Genomic DNA, 20,771 nt, shown 5'->3' with positions numbered 1-20,771 from the left:
ATATAACCTGGACAATACCGGAGCTAGTCTGCTCTGGGGAGCAGCTGCTGAGCCTGGAAAATCAGTATGGGGAGTCCGAGCAGACAACACAGATGACTGTCACAGCCCTTGAGTTTGGGAGCCCCGCACAACCACTGTTAACCCGGAGCGTGTCTGGAAAATCTATCAAAAGGCTTCAGAGACCCTTCACATGCACAGGAATGGGGAAGGCAGATAAGCCTGGCTTGACCAAACTATGGGAAGAAGGGAGGAAAGAATATGGTAAGAGAAAAGGCAGGGGTTCGGGAAGGTTGGGGAAGGGACAAGATGGTGAAGGCAGGGTAGGAATGCATGTGCCAGAGGGAGTGACAGGAGTCATGTGGACAGAGCTATTAACCAGAAAGACAAACTGAACAGCTTTTCTAGCAGTCCAGAAGCAGAGAGATGTGTTTGGGAAGCCAGGCAGAAGCCTGAACAAAGTTTAGTCTATCTAGCAGAAAAGCCAGATTATCCTCTGCGTATGTAGGAAGACCTGATAGCTGCACTTGGAGACAGCCTTCACATCCCAGCAAACAAGAGGGCAGAGAAGGCACCAGCACTTCTCACCAAGACTGGAAGAACTGATGCCCTTGGCCATGTCTGAGGAAGGAGAGGAGACAAGGGCTTTAGGAAGGAAGAAAGGAAGTTCGGCACTGGCTGTGTGAATGCCAAAGATGGGAGAGGGACACAGGAAGAGGGAGAGCATATCAGAAAAAGATGCATTGTAAGAGCCACCTCTGTGGCTGGGGAGAAATTACTGCCAGAAATCAAGCTCTGTGAGCTGTGGTCCCTAAGATTGCCTCAGGCTGTTCCCAGAGATGGAGGTGGGAAAAGGAAGGAAGGGAGCAAAGGTGGAGACCTGAGCATGCCTCATAAAAAGCAGTAGAAAATAAAGGGACAATCAAAGCAAGGAAAGAAGCTCAGGAGCAGGGCTTGCAGAGGGCTGGGGAGGGCAGCTTTCCAAGCAGGAGTGATGGCCTCAAAGAAGAGAAAGTTTCTGAGTCCTGAGATTTGGCTCAGAAAAGGAAGATTAAAATCTTCAGTTAAAAAAGCATTCTGTGGTCAAAAGCAACACAACAGCGACGAGGGTGGCGGCTGGAGGGAAGAAACATGAAATAACAATGTCTGTTTTATCCTTAACACCAGGAGAAAAGCACCCAGGGGCCTCGTGGTGTTTCAGCAGTGGGAGTGTCTGTTTGCTGTGGCCCCAGAAGGGTCGCAGGCCCAAGGAAGCGCTGCCGGCTGCCTCAGGTCCTGAGACGGAGCCAAAAACAGGAATAGCGTGAGTCTGAAAACTAAACCTCTGCTCCTCACAAAGGTAAGCACCAGCACCCACGCAGAACCGGCAAGCACCAAAAGCAAAGTGCTCTCTCACAGTAATTGTAAATGTTCTTTGTTTAACATCTCCAATAAAAAAAAAAATTAAACACAAGAAAACAACTTACCAAGCAAAAGAAAGCATTTAGTATTTTGGAAAGCCTTCAGCCTGCGCAGATTTTTTCACCTCTTGCACCACAAAGAATAGCAAACACTTTTTAAGGCACTGACAATTAGTCTGACATGTCCTAGAGCTTCAGAGCTTTCCTCTCAAAGAGAAAGTCTTATCTTTTTTTCCTGTGACATATTTCTTTTCAACCACATATAAACAAAAAAGATACACAGAATAAAATTAATCACAAGCACGTTAAACTAAAATACTATCAAAGTACTATAATATTTTGAAGGAGAGAAAAATGTTTATCACCATGAATCAAAAATACCTTGACAGTATCCTTTTCTTTTAGAAGTCAGAAGAAAATTGGAATTAGGCCCAGCTCTTCCAGAGAGCTCTTCAATTTCTTTATTGAAGCAAAAGTCATATTCAGCCAACACAGGTTTTCCTGATTAAGCTCAGCAGGATCTAATGCGATATCAACTAAAGAATCACAAAAGCACTTGTTTAAGCACGGACAGCCGTAAGACACAACCAAGAGGGAGGCAACTTCTCTCCCTTGGAAAATGAGAGTGGTTCACAAAAGGAACTTTCTGAAGTTTAGAATAACTGTCCTCCTCATGAACACGCTCATGGTAGTATTTAAAACTTTCAGTTTGGGGAAAACCAGTTGACCCCTTTGGCTTAAGATCCTGATCCAAACTCTTCAGTGGTGGAAGACTGGCTCTTGATTGGATTTATGCCTGCTTAATTTGAGTACAAATTTTACCAATTGAGTATTCATTTTGACCTTAAGTGTTTTATTGCAGAGATTTAGAAGATGTTTTCATTAATAATTTTCTTTTTCCAGAGGTCATAGTTTTTTTCTACTGACAAGTGGATGTTTAGTGTGTCCTTTTACTTACCAAGCTTTGCGGGATCTGTAGTTTCATGGTCTCTTGCAGGTGCCAATGACAACTACTGTTGCTGAGGAAGTTCATTAAAATGCCATGGATCTAGCCAGAATATCTGGGGTTGCTTACTTTTATTATATTCATAGTCTATATACAGAGCACTTTTAGAGCATTAGGTGGGTGATGTGCTTTATTATTAACAGCTAGGTTTGAAGCCTGAAGATAATACACTATTTTGTCTCATAAAGAAAACTCAGCTAATGCCACCGCTGTTTCCTTAGCACTCCCTGAAAACTGGTTCTTTCCTAAGACTCTGGAAAGCATCTTGGTTTTTATTTTAAAAGAAGAACCAACAACAGATCTCAAATAATGTCAATTCTCCAGTTTTTGGCAACCAAAGAGCACAAAAGAAGTCCCATTTGGAGTGAAAATATTCAAGAAAGACAGGAAAATGCTGAAGAAAGCCGACTAGGAAGAAGGAACTGAAAAAGAAAGAATTCCTTTAGTCCAAAACCCACCAAGTTTTGATAAAAAAAATTCAAGAAGGTCCCCATTTTCAACACCGGATGTGTTTATCTAGCCTTGCCACAGTTACTTGAGCTAGTAACACAGTTACGTGAGCTAGTCAAACCATACTTCACCACTGTGAAAATTTATCTAAACAGGGATGAGTTTCAATGAGAAAGCTGTGCTTATGCCCTCATTCTTACAAGTACTCTATTTCCTTTATAAAAAGATAATTTTATTCTTGCTACAGTACTACGGATTTTAGTAGAGCTACCTCTAAAATAGGTTAAAGTTCATAATTCATGTTGTGCAGAAAATCATGAGACTAGGTTGTGTATATTTTTGTGAGGAAATTAAGTGGCCTGATTTCCACTAATAAAGAAAGTGCCCTAGTTCCCGTTAACACCATTGAAGCCGTTCATTAAGATGACTGAAGTTAGAGAGTTGTTAAATCTTGGCCCATAGTCTTTGAAGAAAACACAGAGCCAAAGCCAAGGAGATGTTCAGGGAAAGTTTAAAATGCACAATGAGGCCCTAATTCTCCACTGCTGCATATCTCCTGCGGTAATGTACAGCTGGGTACAGCCCCCCATAAAATACTACCAGGCAAGAATGTTGCATGTGTATAGAAAACCAAGACCTGGCTTTTGCAGAACATATACGCTAATTATCTGTCAAAATGCTGCAGTTACCGACACCCTTCGACACAATTACTTTAAAATATTAGCCAGCAATTACTACTTCCATTTTACTGATAGGGGACTAAAATAGAGACAAAGCAAGCTAGGCTAGATGGAAATGCCCAGGAAAATTAATAGAGTTAATTTTTAAAGTGGATTAGTTAAACCAGAAAAAATTCTATGTAGACGCCCATTCAAAAGTAAAGCTGCTTTTATTCTAGTCAATGTTATTTTATTCTGAAAGTGAATTAATTTAAAGCAAATTGCAGCCAGTTCTGTTGTGAATAAGAGCATGCAAACTGAGGTTCAACACAGTTCACGGGCACTTTTCATTTACACCTTTTGTTAATTTAATTAATTGTCCTGAGTGCCTGAGCTCACACAGGAAGTGTGCCAAGGTGCAAAGAGTTAAGGACGAGGCTCTTCAACTGCAGGGTTTGTCCTCTCCAGCAGCGATGGAGATCTCCTTGGAGCGATGCTCAACCATCCTCCTTATCAGCAGAAGGCGCAGCCCTGGGCCCTTCATTCTGTGGGGGCCAGAGGAGGTGTTCCTGTCTTTCCCCGTCACCTATGAAGCAGTGACAGCTCTCAGGGAGAGCATTTCATGCATTTAATGGGAGGACCGGACAAACACGCAGCACCTACTGACCAGGGGCCAGGAGGAAGCACTCGACCCAGGAGGCTGCATTCATTGACCTCTGTAGGCGCTGAAAGCAGGGAAGTAGCGTGACACATCACAGGGGGACGTGGAGTCATGTTTTCATGGTCAGCCTAAAAACCCCACAGTCAGCTTCACTACTCTGCCAAGATCAGATTTGTGGAGATGTCACTCAGTGATAAACATTCAAAGATGTCACTGAGAAAGATCTATAAATACCCACTGCATCTTCCTTCCTTCCTTCCTTCCTTCCTACTTTATTTTTTTAAATTATATTCAGCTTGAAATTGTAGTTTCTCACAGCAAGTCTCTGTACAGTTTTTATACTTCCCCAAACTGAAGTACGCTGAGGTGATCTGCTGGTGCGACCACATCCCCCTCAGGGCAGCGCAATCCTATCGGTATCCGTCCCGTTATTGCAGGACCACAGCAACCACCGATGGATCAGCCCCAACTTTGACCCATTGGCAAGGCTCCTACAGCCCGGCTAATAGTCAAATACCCTTCCACGATGCAAAAATGCGTGGAATGCAGTGCATCCACTTCCACCCGTGCGCAGCCACTCTTCTAGGCAAAGCCACGTGTTATTTAAGGTCTTTCCACCTTTTTTGAGTCTTATTTCCTTCAGCTTCGTGTCAACCCCTCCTTGGTACACATTTAGCCAGAAATCATCTTAATCTTTTAGTTACAATTGCATCAGAGAAAAAAAAAAAATCAAGAGGAGTTTTCCGCTCATTTTTCAGCTTTTCCTGGCAGTTAACAACGAGTCCATCAAGAAAAAAATGTACAGCATCATCGTCCGTAGTCCATGAATGCGATTGTCTTTCTCTACTGTTTTCAGAGAAAGTAACTTAAAAGTAATAGAACAGCTATCCCTAAGAAGCTGCTTACTGGGTGGAGGAAATGGGATGCAAAGGTTTAAGAGGGAGAGGGTAAAGTATAAAAAACAGCTCTGAGACTACAACTTTGAATGTCTTCTGTGCCCAGTGAAGAAACTCGGGATGATCCTGAGTCCCCTTGGACAGAGCTGCTGGGAAAACTGCAGCTCCTTCAGGAGGCCATGCTCATTTAAAAAATGTTCTTTAATACTGCGAACTATTGAATCCGAAACGTCTCACAGCTACATAGAAGGGGCGATCCTGAAATCTCGGGGAAACGGCGGATGGGTTTTCGGGGGCGGGGGAGACGAGGGGGGGAGCAGAGGAGCGTCGCTTCTCTCCGGGAGCCGGCTCGAGAGATGGAGCGACAAATGTCCTGCTTTCCTTATTTCGCAAGCCCACTCTCGAAACCTTCTGCCACTCGCGGAGGCACCGGCCCCACACCGGCCCCACCGAGTGACCCACGGGGTCGCGCCCCACCGCCGCCTCCAGGCCCCGGAGCCACACCACGTTTTTCAAGAGAAGAATAAAAAAAAAAACCACCCCCCCAACCCCCCAAACCAAACCCAGGCCGGAGGGAGGGAAGGAGAGGAAGCTGCCCGCCGAGCCGCCGCCTGCCCCGAGGGTCGCAGTGATGCCCTTGCCCGCGGGGGGGGGGGGGGGGGGGGGCCGTGGAGCTTCCACGGAGAACCCACGGAGCCCCTACAGAGCCCCCGGCCGCCGCAGCGCACCTGCCGCGGCCGGCGTGCCCGGGCCCGGGCGGGGTGCAAGGGGCTGCCTTCCGGGCTGCCTCCCGGGGACGCCCGCAAATCCCCCCCCCACCCCGCCAAGGAGCAGGTAGGTCTAAAACATAATTAAAAAAAAAAAAAAAAAGGAAGGAAAAATTAATATGAGTCCACCGAAAACAGCAGTTGCCTGCTAACACGAGGAGCTTCCCAGAGGAGGGACTTCAGCAAGGCTGTCAGGAGGATTTAGTAGCCGGGTCCACGACAAACAACGCTGACACAAGCTCGGGGAAGTCAACATCGGACAGCTCGGGTTTCTGTAGGAGAAAAGCACGGGAGACCCGTGCCCCAGGGGAGGGGGGGAATATCGTAAGGCAGCAGGAGCTATTTCCAGAGCAGGCAGGAATTACGGAAATCCAGCGGCACCGAGGCGTAACATTAAAGATTTCTGTGCAAAACCCCGAGACGGCTCGGAAACGCTCCGATATCCCCGGGTGATGAAAATATTTTAGCGGGGATGCCAAATCCCGCGCCCCAGCCTGTTGCCCCGTTTCGGGAGGGTTTCCAGGCGCATCTGGAGCAGCCGCAGCCCGGGCGAGGTAACCCGGGCTTCAGCCCGGACCTACCGAACCTCGCCCCGCTCCTTCCCAAAGGCCGTTCCTGCGGCGGGACGTGGCTCCCCGGCCCGGGGCTCCCGGGCGGCGGCGGCGGCGGGAGCGGGCCCGGCCCGGCCCCGGCTCCTCACGGCACAGGCGACGCAGGGAAGGGCTGGGATTTTTTTTTTATTATTTTTCTTTATTTGTTTTTAATCTTGAAAACCTCACGCCGAGCGCTAAAACTGCTGAGTCTGCTCCCAGATTTCTAAAGCGTTTGTGCTTCAAGTTGAAGTCGGGCGCCGCAAGCTGCCCCTGCTATTCCACTTCTCCCGAAAGGTCCCGATATTTTGGGGGGGGAGGGTTTGTTTGGGTTTTTTTTGGGGGGGGGTGGTGGTTTTGTTTTGTTTTGGGGGTTTGTTGGGGTTTTTTTTTTTCCGGTCAGATCCCATCAAAGGGGCTGTTGTGGGGAACACGTCCCAAGACCCGGGGAGCTGCCTCTGCCTTTCCCGCGGGCGCCGGCTTCTGTTGTGTCTAAGCAGCCAGGGAGCTTTTAGTAACTGTGCAAACAGGGGCATGAAAAGGATGTCCCGGTAGGGCAATGAGGCATGAAATCCCGCTGTTCCTTTACATAGCGGCAACATCCACATGAAAGAGCAAACACCCAACGTGCCACCAAATATAATTGTGGAGATGGAGGGTATTAGCGGGAAAAAAAGAGCTGGCGCCGATTCCTCTTTCATCGGGGCCCTTTCTCGCACGCACACCCGCAAACAAACCAAACCACCTGCACCTTCTGCAGGGTTTAACCGAGTGGAAAACTGAGTCGTTGGCACCACCGGCTGCTAAATACAAGGCAGCCGGGGCAAACTCCACCCGCGGCCGGGAGCGGAGCCGCGCCGGGAAGGTGCCCGCTCCCCGCTCGCCCCGAAAGGCAAACCGGAGCCATCCCCCTCCCTCCGGTTCCTCTTTCCTCCCTTCCCGACCCGCCGGTGTCCCCCCTTCCCTCCGACCGCCGCCGCATCGTGCCTCCCGGCAAACCCCGAGAGGAGAGGGCACGGCGGCCCCGGCGCCTCGGTGAGGGTCGCTGGGCCAACCCGCCCCGACGGGGAGACTCCTCGCCGCTCCACCGTTTTGCGGCCATCCCGCTGATCGCTCTCCGTGCTTCTCTCTCCGGCAGGTGCTCCCTCCGCCTTCCCCGGAGCCCGGGCACCCGCTGCACCGGGCGGGGAGGCGATGGGGCTTGCCCGGTACCGCTCGGCGGGGACAAGCCCCATCGCCTCCCCGCCTGCCCGCAAGTCCTCCGGGGCTGCCGAGCGACCCGCAGCTCCGTACGTCACCCCACGAGAGTCACGATTACACGGCGGTGCCCGGGCTGCTGCCGGAGCCGCAACGCGCCGACCCTCCCCGGTCCCCTCTCGGCCGGCGTCCCTGCGGCTGGGGAGGGAGAAAAACGTCCCCAGGAAGGTGGCACAGGGGAGGGAGGGGGGCCGGGCTGAGGGGGATAGTCACCGAAGGCGAAGGATTAAATTTCTGCGGAGTGTATAGCGGGGAACATACCGCCCCGAATGTATTTTGTCAGGAATCAGGAATTAGAAAACACAAATCAAACAGAGGGAGGGAAAAAAAAAAAATCCCAAACAAAAGCAAAATAAACCCGCCTGTTACAGATCCGCCAGTAACCGAGCCGCTAAACTTCCCCCGAGTCCTTTCCAGCCGGGATTATCGCCGTGCTTGGCTCCCGTCCCCGCGAGTGCCCGCCGCTCCTCGGCGCGCCCGTGAGAGACCTGCGGGCCGGGCCGGGCCGGGCTTCACACCCTTCCCGGGGTTATTTGTACCTTTCCCGGGATTTACACCACCCCTGAGCCCGCGCTCCTGTTTCCTACAAGACACCCCGCGGCACCCCGGTAGCGGCGCCCAGGGCTGCCCGGCACCGCCGGGGGCTTTGCGGGACGGGGCGGAGCGGGGGGTGCTGATCCGGCTCGGGGCTGAGGGGCCGGGGGGGCAGCATGGCCACCCCAAAATGCCGGGTGGGATAGCGGGGCCGCCCCCCGCCACCCACCAGCACCCGCCCCCCCAACGGCATGGGAGGACTGGCAGGCAGATCCCACTTCTTCCCTCCGGGGGGCGAGCCCGGGGGCTGCCCCGGAGCCCGGCACACGCATCCATCACCCCCACCCCCCCAGCCCCGTTCCGGGGCCATCCGCCCCGCTGCGCTCCCCGGGGGCCAGGGGCTGCCGTGCCGTGCCCCCGCCCGCCCCTCCGCGCCGCGCCTGCGGGCCGGGCCCCCCCGCGGGGCGGGCCGTGCCGTGCCGCGCCGCGCCGCGCCGTGCCGGGGGCGGGCCGTCGGGCTTGAGGCCGTGCCGCGGCGTGGGAACGCGCCTCAGAGAGGCTGAGCTCTGCTGGCGGTGCGGAGCTGAGCCCAGCCGAGCCCAGCCCTGCCGGAGCACACCCCCCACCCCCCACCCCGGATTTATTTATCTCTGCCCCCCACGCCGGCTATAAGCTGCGCCGCGTCCTGTGCCCACGATGAAGCGGCCTTGCGAGGAAACTACCTCAGACAGCGACATGGACGAGACTATAGACGTGGGGAGTGAGAACAACTACTCGGGGTAAGTGGGGGCCCCCCCCGGGGGTGCGCCCCGGTATGGGGCAGAGCGAGGGGGAGCCCGGCCGCCCCCTCGGGGGGGGAGGGGGCGCGGCGGCACCCCGAGGGCAAAGCGGGGGGCGATTTTGTCCCCCCTCCAGGTCAGGTAGCAGCTTGTGGAGAGCCCCCCCGCGAATGTGGCCCACGGACTAGCTGCCCGAGCCTCGAAATTCAGCGGAGCGCTCAAGTGGTGGCTTGAGAGCCACCGGGCTGCGGTTCATTAGCTCCGCTTAATTTGCCATCTTCAGTTAGGTCTTTTCCAAAATAGCTCCTGAGCAGGCCGGGCAACCGAAGGGAATCCGCGCCAGTGGGAAACAAGCTGTGGAATGTAAGCAGGGATCCGCTGTGGTTGAATGGTCACTTCAGCGAGCCCTGCGTGCCAGCCCCAGGCGAGCTGGGGTGGTCGCCCAAGGATGGCCGGACTGTGAGCCCCGCAGGGACAGACCCCTGCCGGGCCCGCGCTGCTCTTCAGAGCTGGTCTTCCCAATTTAGAGGCACGTGCACCGAAGCCCCGTCTCGTCCACACCAGTGGCTAAACGAGTATCAGCAGCTAGTGGTTTTTTTTTGCTCTCTCGTGATGAAATAAAGCCTTTTTGTACTTGCTGGTAGTATAGTTTTAAAAGTGGATTTCCAATTCTGTTCCTGATGCGGAACAGCGCAACAGACCGGGGCTGGACAAACTGGCTTTGTACTTGAGCATCTATTCACTTGTGTACCAATGGGCAGGAATGGCAAAACCTAGAGGCCAGGCAGACGTTGTGGCATCAGATACAGGTACTTTGCAATGCTGGTAGCATATATAGTTCACCTGGTTTTGGACTAGGATTATCAGCATGTATTTGGTAGACAGGGCTTTATATGCAATGAAAAAATCAGCTGAGCTGGGTGGCGAGCTGTCTTCAGAAGGGGACTTTACTTCCAACAGTGTTCTGTCAATTCGAAACATATGCTGGGGCGATCAAACATGAAATCTCTCTCTCTCTAAAAATACTGTGCAGTGCAACGTCTTCTATGCACTGAAAGAGACTATGCATACTTAATGTGGTGACCTGGTGTCTTCAAAGAGCGGTGTTAAGTTGTGCAACACCTGACATACTTTTATTGTTTCACAGGCAAAGTCATAGTTCTGTCATTCGATCAAATTCCCCAACAACAACATCTCAGATTATGGCCAGAAAGAAAAGAAGAGGGGTATGTTGTGATTAATTCTTTTCCCATATGACAATTTGCATGTGTGCTGTGATTTTGCCCTTCAATGTTTTTTATCAACTTCATGTGTTTTGGTTTTTTTGGGAATAGATTATAGAGAAAAGGCGCCGTGATCGTATAAATAACAGTTTATCAGAGCTGAGGCGGCTTGTGCCAACTGCTTTCGAAAAACAAGTAAGCTCTTTTTTTTTTTCTTAATTCTGTATCTCATCTGGCAATGTTCGTTCTCTTGTAAAACTCATTAAAATAATATTGTATGTGTCCTGATCTGGCACAAGGCAGGCATTTCAATAAAATGCTTTCTTGTGGCGAAACTACTAGAAACATAATTCATTATAAGGCTGAAAAACATTTCCATTCTTTGGCTTGTTTTTCCCCTTAAGGGTAACTGTGTTCATGTTGCCTCTGTTCTTTCTATGAATTCCAGTAGTGGTTTTGTTAAAAATGCGCTTTACTCCATATTTAAAAAAAAAAAACCAAACTCAACACAACTCCCACAAACCTGTATGTCAGTTAGCCTTCTCTCTAAAGATTTAATCTCCTTTGCCATTACTTTAAGAAACCTTTATTTTTTGATGTATAATTTCAGTTGCAAACTAATCAGTCCAGCTTCCTGAAAAGGAAACAGACAGTCTGGATTATTCACATTTTAAAATGACGCTGTAGAACCAGGGCATTAAGAGAAGGAATAGGCCCATGTCATGTGAGCTAGTGAAGTCAGTGGTATGTTCAAAGGCTTTCAGTGAGAGAGTATTCAGTGGGAAGGCTGGAGGGATGCAGCTAACTGTGGGTCAGCTCCTTGGGCATGAAATTACAGACCAAAAGCTTAGAATGTAATCTGTCCTGTAAAAAAGGGCATTTTGTTTATGCCATTCAAATTAAATTATTTATTTATTTTCCCCATATCCTGATTTCTATTTTTGGGGGGAGGGTGTTGATTCAATATTTAGCCTTGTTCCTGTTTTACTAGGGGTATCTGAAGATCTATGGATAGGTGCAATTGACACTACATTTCAATAAAAAGGAACTAACTGAAAATAAAGAACCCGACTTCCTTGTAGTAGTAAAATAAACAGAAAGTAAAATTCGAGAGCAGGATTGCGATGTGCTGCATGTCAGAGGTAACTGCGTGGCAAGCATCGCACCGTATTAGGCCTGTTACATGCCTGACCTGAACAAAAAATAAAAAGAAAATTTACATATTGTAATCGTGGTGAGAGCATCACTTGTGTCACCTGCACTACGCTTTTAATAACCAGTAGTTGTAACTGTGCCCTTCCGCAGGCTCTGGCAAAATGGAGTGACAGAGGTATTTTCAGCGAGATAAACAGGAGCAAGAGGCAAAATTTGTTTGTCCCGTTTTATTGTTTACTTCTTGAAAACCACAAACATTATAAAACAAGTCCTACAGAGCCTTTGGAAATTACCCAGCGCCATGCAGTTTTTAGCTATTAGTCACTCTCGCTGAGACGGCTTGTACTGTGTCTATGGAAAAGATGAAGTCTGAGAAAAGTACAGGATGTAGTCGCATGTAAAATGGGGAATTCTGACCAAAAATGCACACACGCACCAACCTTTGTACGAGGAAAGCGCCGAAAGCAATAAGTGGATTGAAAAAAATGTATTGGTGTAAAAATGAGCGCGCACTGTATTTTGTTCAGGAAGCCCTACCATTTTTCTGCAATATGCCAAGGACGAAGTCATCAGTCCTTTTCCAGCTCCTTGACATTCAGCTCACCAAAGTTTCCAAGTTGGAGGTTTAGTTTCGCTTCCTCCTCCTTCCCTCCTCCCTCTTCTCACTCCCCGAATCGCAGCTCTGCTCTCCAGAATCCCTCGCAGAGATTAGCGCTGGCCTTGCGGGGCCACAGAGGAGGCCGTAAGCCTTACCTAACTTGCACACGTGCAACCTGGGCGAAGCCGGCTGAGGCTGCAGGACAGCCGACGGCAGTGAGGCGGCCCGGATGATAAGTAAGAGAAAAATTTGGCTTGCAGGGTGCAATCCACCGGTGGCCAAAGCTTGTGTGGCCCTGGTTTTAACTGATGCAAGGGATGATCTCTTGCACTGGAATAATGTTTGCGTGGTAAGCTCAGTCATCTGGGCGTGCTCCAGGTATTCAAGGGAATGCTACCATGCAAAATAGTTTAATTTATAGATTAATATTTTACTACTACCTTTCAAGTTGTATTTTATACTTTTCCAGCATCTGTTGTAGCTGTGTGAGCCACCCTCAGTAATAGAAAAGATTTTTACTGACAAAGAAGCTAAACCCTTTTTCACAGTGCCTGCAGACTAGGCCTCTTGCTGACTTAAAATACAGTAGACTGCACGGTTGTTTTTTCTGTTGAGAATGATAAAAGAAATTTCGGCAGCCAAATGACATGTGGAAAATCAATAGACGATTAAGACAGAGGGATACTCCTCGGTGTGCGTCCACAGGGACACCTACTGGTAAAAGCAGAAAAAAAATGTTGCAGCAGGGTCTTCGTCGGCAACTGTCCAGACCTGTCCTGCCAGCTCTCCATTTCTGTTTGTTGTCAAAAAGAAAGTCCAGAAAGTTACGTATTTCTCTCATTTCGTGAAGATGTCACCTCTATGCTCTCTTCAAGACCAGGGCTATGCTGACCTATACCCCTAATAAAGCAAAATTCTGCTGCTGCTGCTGCTTGTCCTGCTAGACAGGAGACGGACAGCATTAGTCCTTAGACAAAGTCTGGGAGGCAGATGCTCACAAAAGAATTAAGCCGAGAATGTTCTGATGATAGGGGAAATTGAAACCATAAGGCTGAGCTCAGTGGAAAGTATATCGAATTAAAGTTTCTCGTAGTTGTAAGCCTGTATTTATATGAGTTTCTTATCTCAAAGGGATCTGCCAAATTAGAAAAAGCGGAAATACTGCAAATGACAGTGGATCATCTGAAGATGCTGCAGGCGACGGGAGGTAAAGGTAAGGAGATGACGGTTTCTTTTCTAATATTTGGGGATATCTCAGCAAAAAAAAGTTCTTTAAGGAGCTGCAATAGGCGTTTCCAGATTAAAGGAGTGGAAATCAATGCTAATGGCAGGATTGAACTCGTGGGAAAGAACTAGTGGGACAAAAGAAGCACTTGACCCTGGGCTTGTGTTTGCTTTCATAACACTGTGGGAGTAAAGGCTTCATTCACAGGCAGCCCAGTCAGAGATTTGTTTGGGGTTTCCAAAGAGGACTGAAATCTGCACAGGGAGACAAAACAAATACACAAACAGCAAACATAAACAGGAGGTTTGTGGCAACAATTGTGTAGCACAAAACCGAAGCTAAACCTCATTATCCAGCAGCTATACTGAAGGAAGTGGATGGAGGGGAACTTTCATTATTGTTTATGTATTTTCTTTGTTCTGGAAAGACTTCTAAATGCCAGGTTAGACCATCTCATTTACCAGAACAAAACCTAGTCTTGCTCTGTGGAGCTCCAAGTATCTGATAAAGCAGACAGGTGGAGGGCTAGGAGTGCTCTCTGCACTCGTATTTATATGCTATATTTGTGTGCCAGACATGTGGGTAGCTCCCTGTTAGTGGGTGCTGGCGTGACGCAGGGGCTGCACTGGCTGACCCACTAGATCAGCCGGCTGCCGGGAGGCGAGCGTACCTCACTTGTGCAAGCTGACAGTCCTGAGGCTGGAGGCCAAATGATTCAGCCACCCACGAGGTATTCTGTATAGTCATGATTTTGGAACTTATTTGGAGTGAAAAACTTGCTGGCCTCCTGTAAGCACGGTCCCACATCCCTTGCCATCGACTGTGATTATGGTTCAAATTGTTGCAATGGAAACCAGCCGGTTTTTCATTGACCTGTTCTGCCACATAGGTAAAGGCTAGGAAAGAGGCGGCTGCTGCTCTCTCTCTTCCTTTTTTGATTAAACTCAAAAGTTTTTAGCCCATGCCTGAATTACTGCTCCTCTCTGTACCTTGCAGCGATTACAGAATTCAGCTGATAATCAGTGCATGCTTAACAACAGATGGTTATAGGAAAGCATGTCGAAAGCCGGTGTTATTTCTGAGAATTAACGCTGAGCTGACCTATGTATTTTCTAGGTGTTAACAGGCCTTTGCTAGGAGTCCATTTAAACTTAAAATTTATGGGTAGCATGTTCTGTAAGAGGTGAAAGGGATTTTATTGCCCCTCATATAACAGATACACCTTTTGATTCCTTGGAAAATGTGCAAAATGAAATCTAAAAAAACCTGTTAGTTTTTATATCTAAAAATGACCTTTTAAAAGCACTATTATAGTTGGTAAAGCTACGCTCCTGAAAGTTACAAAACACCAGAACTGATCGTGCTTGTGCAATTTGAATTCACATCCTCTGCGTGTGTGCGTAATGGTGCCATCTTTAATTGCGTGGTTGCGTGCTGGCTTTCCACAAGCTCTGTCTCACATGGTGCACGGAGCGATCAGCGCTCAGCTGCTGAGGGAAGCAGTGATTGTTTTGCTTCATCCTCCACACGCGACGTGCAGCTTGGCTATCCCAACCTGACCCTTACTTCATGCTGCACATCGTTCCTCTTAAAAACTGCAGCAGCTCCCACCCCTCTAATGTCTGCACCGACAGAGGGAGGGCCAGGAGGTCAACCCTCCTTCCCCTGCCTCCCTGCCCAAAAAGGGTATGTGGGAGATGTCTTATAACTGGGTCAGGTTGGGTGGCCCAGATAGTGGGGCAGGGGACAGAGTGCCTGGGATGGGAGCTGCCGGGCAGAGGGAGGCGTCAGCAGAGCCCTGGCCTCCGGCTGCAGCTGGACAAGCTGGGTTTTGTCAGCAGTCCCAGGTTCTGCGGTCTCTTCCTCAGTCTGCTGCCATGCCTCTCTGTGCCCCGGCTGACACTGGCGTGCCTGTGGCTGCCCGAGGCCAATGCAGGGAAGGATGAAGCGTTGAGGTGCAAGGAGAGGCAATGCCAACTTACACCCGTGTGAGCCCACTGCCGCTGGGTAGGCAACCACAGCCGCCACACGCCATACACAGGCCCCTTGGTTACTCACCATCCATAGCAGGTGGCACATCAATATAATACCCAACTGCTTCACGAATACTATGACTTTATCTTCTCCTTCTGACCCAGAGATAAGAGTAATCTCACTACACGGATTAAGAAACTTTAAGGAAAAGAGGTTTGTGAGTTAGTACTGGGCAAAGTTTAAGCCTGCGTTTCCTGCTTGCTTAATGTTTTACTTTGCAACCTAAGAAAGAGCTTTAAATAAAATTTCTTAGGGTGTTTTTAAGGCAGACGTTTGTTTTATTTGCAAGTGTCGTTATTCCCACTTTGTAACTCATCTTCTGAGCCAGAAACTTTTTTTGATCAGCAATAAAATGAGTTCCATCATTTTTCCTACGGACAAAAAGCAGCAGGGAGGAATGGGTCCTGATATCCTTATGCTCCCCTGCGTTGAGCGCTGGGGAGAGCTCGTCCTCTTCCTTGTCACGCAGAAACGGAGGACACCCACGATGGGGAATGCCCGGGGCTAGGAAAGCCAGGGTGGAGTCAGCTGCTGCTCTGTGTCCGCTGCTCTGCGTGCGCGGTGGGCATGGCAGAAGAAAACCCGATGTGGCTGCCGTCCCTTCTCTGTTTTTCAGAGCTGCCCGCGCAGGCAGGCTGCCCCCTCTGAGGTCCTGCGCGGGCTCCGTGTTTCCGCTGCCCTGATGCAGGTGCGGGCAATGGTCTCCTGTTCAAGTTGAGTTATTATTTTGGCCTGGGGCCAGGGCTTTTCGCTGACCGTGCATGCAGGCACAGGGGAAGAGCAATCTGGCAACAGTGGGGCCTCGGTGTTGTTTTATTGCAGCTTCACTGCAAATTTAGCTTGGGTGACTGACACCTGGGACAGCAACATGGGTTAATATAGCTCAGATGACTTAGCCAGTGTCCTGTGTGCAGAGCAGGTGGGTTACCAGCATAGCTGAAGGAAAAATGAGACTTCCCATTCGCTACAAAACACCAGCATGTATGCATGTGGGTGGTGGTGTAGGATGTTCTTGGGTTTTGGAAAGAAACAAGAAACAACGTGTTTAAGTCTCTCTCAGAAGGGGGAAGGCAGCAAAGGGGAAACCTGGAAAAGATAACCATCAAAATCAAAACATAATGGAGCCTGGGAGCCCCAGCTCTCATCTCCCCCCTGTTTTCATGTCCTGGCCACCATAGGAGACTGAGAGGGAGCCAGGATCACCAGGGCTTTGGGACGGCTCGTCACAGAGCCAGCACCTCAGACTGAGGGGAAGCTGGTGACAACCACATCCCCCACGTCTCCTCCGGTCCGGAGGGAAGGAGGCCGGGAAGCCCTGGCTTGAGCCATGTGCGCTCAGGACTCCCAGGCAGGCTGACTCATGGCCAGAGCCGGGAGGCAGCTTTGGCTGTGCGTCAGCCCCTCTGAAGCCGGCGGAGGTCCTGGAGCCTCCGGCGCGGAGGCGGCCCCCGTGCCAGGCTGGCTGGCACCCGAGCAGGTACCCTGCCAGCTTGCCACCGCTGGCCTGCCTGCCGTTTGTTTCTCAGGAGTTCACTCAAACCGTGGCATTTCCACAGATTGCTTGGTCGCAGTGGACCTGGCAAGAAAAAAGCTGCGAGGAGTCAGTGCTTGCTGAGACAAGTCCTTGACCCCTTGTGCTCGCTGATCTGCTGGCCAAGCCAGCGTTTCTCTCAGGTTTCGTACAGCCTCAGATGAGCAAGGCAGCCTGCGTCAAAATCGCTGTCGTAATCTGGCAAGAAGGGGTATATAGCAGGCAGGGGATTTGGGGCGACGTCTATAAATGTGCCCAAGTTAATTCTATAATACGGGCATGCAGCAACAGAAAGGCTCTTTCCTTGCTTGAAAGTTGATAAAAGTGAAAACAACTATCTGAGGTGCCAGCATTTTTCAGAAAGCCTGAGACTATTTCATGCCAGAGAGTGTAAGGCCTAATGCAGATATTGCTGCCACATTCCTCCAAATAAGGGTACTTGATCTTAATACAGTAAACACACATCATAGTCACAAATACCTAAAAATTTTCACTGAAACCAAGAGAAAAAAAACACTGTGCCAGCCTGGGAGTGGACAGGACATTATTCCCCCAAAGAGGCTGCTTTTAAACTAAAATAGGAAAATTCCAAAAACTGGAATAGGTTTTTGTAGGTGACAAGCTGCAACTTAAGCACTAGATTTGATGCTAGACCCTTTTAGAAAGGGAATATCTTTTCATGTGCATTTAATAAGACAATTATTTTTTTCAAATGCTTTTTTATCCCAATCCTGTGGAGCTCCAGTTGCTGTTTGTTGAAATACCTCATGGGCCATATGACTGTCAGTCTTCCATCTCCAAATTAGCAATGGCATTACATAAAACGTTTTCTCAGTAAAGCTTTTTATTGTGTGTGTGCAGAGTCATGACAAGATGTTTTTAGTTTGTAGTTAAATAACACCGTATGTCATATTGTCTTAATGACTCTGTGAAGTAGATGGGACCTCGGCAGCAGTTACAACAACTATCTCACAGTGTCGAGAAATAGTTGGAGGGCGTTACTAGGAATTCCAGCGTAGGGAAGAAAAGGCAGGGTAGTACATGCAAACTCTCTGATCTCTAGCCTGTTTCTTTGTGTGGATAAACGTCTGGTTCACACACACGCACGCGCAGGGTCAATACTGCACTGCAGCAGCTTGCTGAGGAATTTCAGGAGAGGCATCATATATCTTTTTAAGTATCACGAGTACTTACGGACTTAATTCTTTTCATTTGTATATTGTCTGTGAAAACAAATGCAGCCTATTGCATTACAGGGACGGTCACACAAATAATTTACAGGTCAGAGAACAAACTTTTCACGTTGCAAATCTTAACCTGTAAATGGGAGGTCTGGCGGCCGAGCGAGGACTGGGTTAGCCGTGTCACCTAACGTCGCTGGGAAGCTGCTCAACACTCAGCGCCTCTTTTGCCCTCTCCTTGCAGGTTATTTTGACGCTCATTCCCTGGCCATGGATTTCATAAGCATTGGCTTCCGGGAATGCTTGACAGAAGTCGCGAGGTACCTGACTTCAGTGGAAGGTCTCGACACCTCTGACCCCCTGCGTGTTAGACTCGTGTCTCACCTGAGCACCTGTGCCTCTCAGAGGGAAGCTGCTGCCATGACCTCCTCCATGGCCCACCACCACCACCCCTTGCACCCTCACCACTGGGCAGCCGCTTTTCACCACCTCCCTGCTGCTTTGCTGCAGCCAAACGGACTCCACGGCTCCGACGCCACCCCATGCAGACTCTCCTCGGACGTGCCCCCCCACGGCTCTGCCCTGCTCACGGCCACCTTCGCCCATGCCGATGCCGCCCTCAGAGTCCCCTCCGCTGGCAGCGTCGCTCCCTGCGTCCCCCCTCTCTCTACCTCCCTCTTGTCTCTCTCGGCTACCGTTCACGCTGCGGCAGCGGCAGCCACGGCCGCTGCCCAGAGCTTCCCCCTCTCCTTCACCAGCGCCTTCCCCATGCTTCCCCCCAGCGCGGCCGCCGCCGCCGTGGCAGCAGCGACAGCCATCACCCCTCCATTGGCCGTATCAGCCACCGCCGGCCCTCAGCAGGCTGGCAGCGGGGGCAGCACTAAACCCTACCGACCCTGGGGGACTGAAGTTGGAGCCTTTTAAGGCCCCCCGTCCCTTCCCGGTTTGGATCCCTCCTCTCCCTCAGCACACACATACGTGCACATCCACACACCCCCACGTGCACACCCACACCCGCACACGAGCCTCTGGGACTCCAGCGTGTCCTTCCTGCTCAGCCCAGCCGAGGGGCCGCCTTCACCCAAAGGGCCTGAGAGGTGCCAGTAAGCCCACTGAGGAACAGCACAGCTATCCTCGTTTCAGGCGTCGGACAGGACATGGGATGGTATCTTCTTCTTCTTGGTTTGTTTCACTGGAGGCACCTTGAGGGAGCAGCAATGGCTTTCAGAAGCAGCGAGACCATACCTGCATGTAGAGGTTTCCTGGGAAATACGTAGACACTAGAACTAATAATTCTCCAGCTATGCATCCTTGTTTGGCAGAGAGGTGAGGGATCGCACCTACCAGGTCTCCCCAGGCTAGAAAAAGAGTTTGAGTTTCATAAGTGCCTGACATTGAAAAAAGTAATAATAAAAAAACCTATATATATGTGTGTTCTGCTAAAACAAATAACATTGCACAGATATGGAAATGGTATGAGAAAGAGGGGAGATCCTGCATTCAACTTCAGGACTTGGATATCTTTCCAGGGAAGAGCATGCTCTTGAAGGGGAGAGGGGTTTTTTAGCCAAAAGATTGCCGAGGAAGAATGTTCAGTTTGACAGGCCTAGTTCTCGCTTCCTTAGTTCACTTTCTTTGTACAGACTTGCCAAATTGTGACATCTAGCATAGCATTGGTAAAAGCAATTATCTTATCAGTGCTGGGATTAATGAACGTTTCAGCACTGCCTGTGAGCCTTGAGGCACCCTTTTTTATGACTTAAATATGGTGCTAGCTCATATCTGCACAAACGGTGAATTTGTCATGCACCCAGAAGTAACCACCTATTGAAAGTGTGCACACTTGGCTACGGTTGATTCATGCCAATACAAGAGACTCGGTATTGCAAGAGTTCAAATTAACTTATTTAGTTGTACTTGGACATCTACTTTTAGCCAATTCTGTGCAAGATCCCTCTTCTTTTCGCTATCAACTACAGGGAGAACGATCACTCTGGGTATGAATGAAGTTACGGTAGGGACAGTTTTTAAATTGGCTATTAGCACGCCAACATTGTAATGTGGGTTTGATTCCAAACCAAAATGAATGTATTAAAGGGTATGTCAGTAAATTATTTTGTCAATACCCAGACAACTAGTGCTGCATAAAATGGTTTGCTTTCATTTTTTATTACAGTGACTTAAAATAACCTAAGTATTTTAATACATCCATTCAAGAACTAGAGATTTTATGTAAAAAAAAATAAAAATAAAACACAGCATGTATTATTATGCACTTGATTTCTCTGCTGTGTGGAGAAAGCAATAAGCATTGAGAATGTTAAACATTATGCAAAATATACTTTAAAATATTTGTTTTAAAAATACTGTACCTAGTCGGTCTTTTATGCATTACTTTGTTAACCTTTTTTCTATGCAAAAGTCTTTACATATCACTAATTAAACGAAGTCCTTTTTGACTGCATTTTATGGATGATTTGTTGCAGTTTTTGTTTCCTCTTGAGGAATACTCATAGACTCGAAGTTAATTTCTGCCACTGATAACAAGGCTATCGGCTGCTGTGCCCGCTTCTGCTCCCCTTGCTCAGCCAGGGAGCGCGCCTCATACAGCATGCTCTGCAATAGGCAGCGAAAAGCAGTAAAGCAGCATTGGTTTTCAGGCTCCTAAACTGGTTCTGCATTGACCATACGCTTGATGATACAAACCCGTCTGTCCATCCCAGAGAGACCCCGGAATTGTTGGGCTTTCTAGGTTCAGCTTTCCTGGAGATCCTCACTAAGGGCCTGTGTTTCGAATGGGAAAATTTCAACCCAATGACATCATTAAA

General features: G+C 49.2%; 1 protein-coding gene across 1 annotated transcript; it reads left to right on the top strand.

Annotated features, from left to right (window-relative positions):
• Positions 1-8,754: 8,754 nt before the first annotated feature.
• HEY2 (hes related family bHLH transcription factor with YRPW motif 2) lies at positions 8,755-20,399 on the top strand. The gene is made up of 5 exons (XM_064447358.1): positions 8,755-8,996; positions 10,144-10,222; positions 10,331-10,414; positions 13,104-13,185; positions 18,188-20,399. Exons 1-5 carry the CDS (start codon positions 8,914-8,916, stop codon positions 18,865-18,867), a joined length of 1,008 nt encoding a protein of 335 aa, XP_064303428.1. The 5' UTR covers positions 8,755-8,913; the 3' UTR covers positions 18,868-20,399.
• The last annotated feature ends 372 nt before the right edge of the window (positions 20,400-20,771 follow it).

This window comes from Phalacrocorax carbo, chromosome 3 (genome assembly GCF_963921805.1).
Source record: "Phalacrocorax carbo chromosome 3, bPhaCar2.1, whole genome shotgun sequence".
Lineage (NCBI taxonomy): Eukaryota > Metazoa > Chordata > Aves > Suliformes > Phalacrocoracidae > Phalacrocorax > Phalacrocorax carbo.
The sequence above is the reverse complement of the archived record's forward strand: the minus strand, read 5'-3'. Positions and strand labels throughout refer to the sequence as shown.

What these genes read in the sequence shown, in the direction of transcription:
- HEY2 (XM_064447358.1), top strand. Translation starts at nt 8,914, where the DNA reads ATGAAGCGGCCTTGCGAGGAAACTACCTCAGACAGCGACATGGACGAG. An exon ending in CAACTGCTTTCGAAAAACAA is followed by an intron (nt 10,415 to 13,103) that starts GTAAGCTCTTTT and finishes CTTATCTCAAAG; the next exon opens with GGATCTGCCAAATTAGAAAA. An exon ending in GCAGGCGACGGGAGGTAAAG is followed by an intron (nt 13,186 to 18,187) that starts GTAAGGAGATGA and finishes CTCTCCTTGCAG; the next exon opens with GTTATTTTGACGCTCATTCC.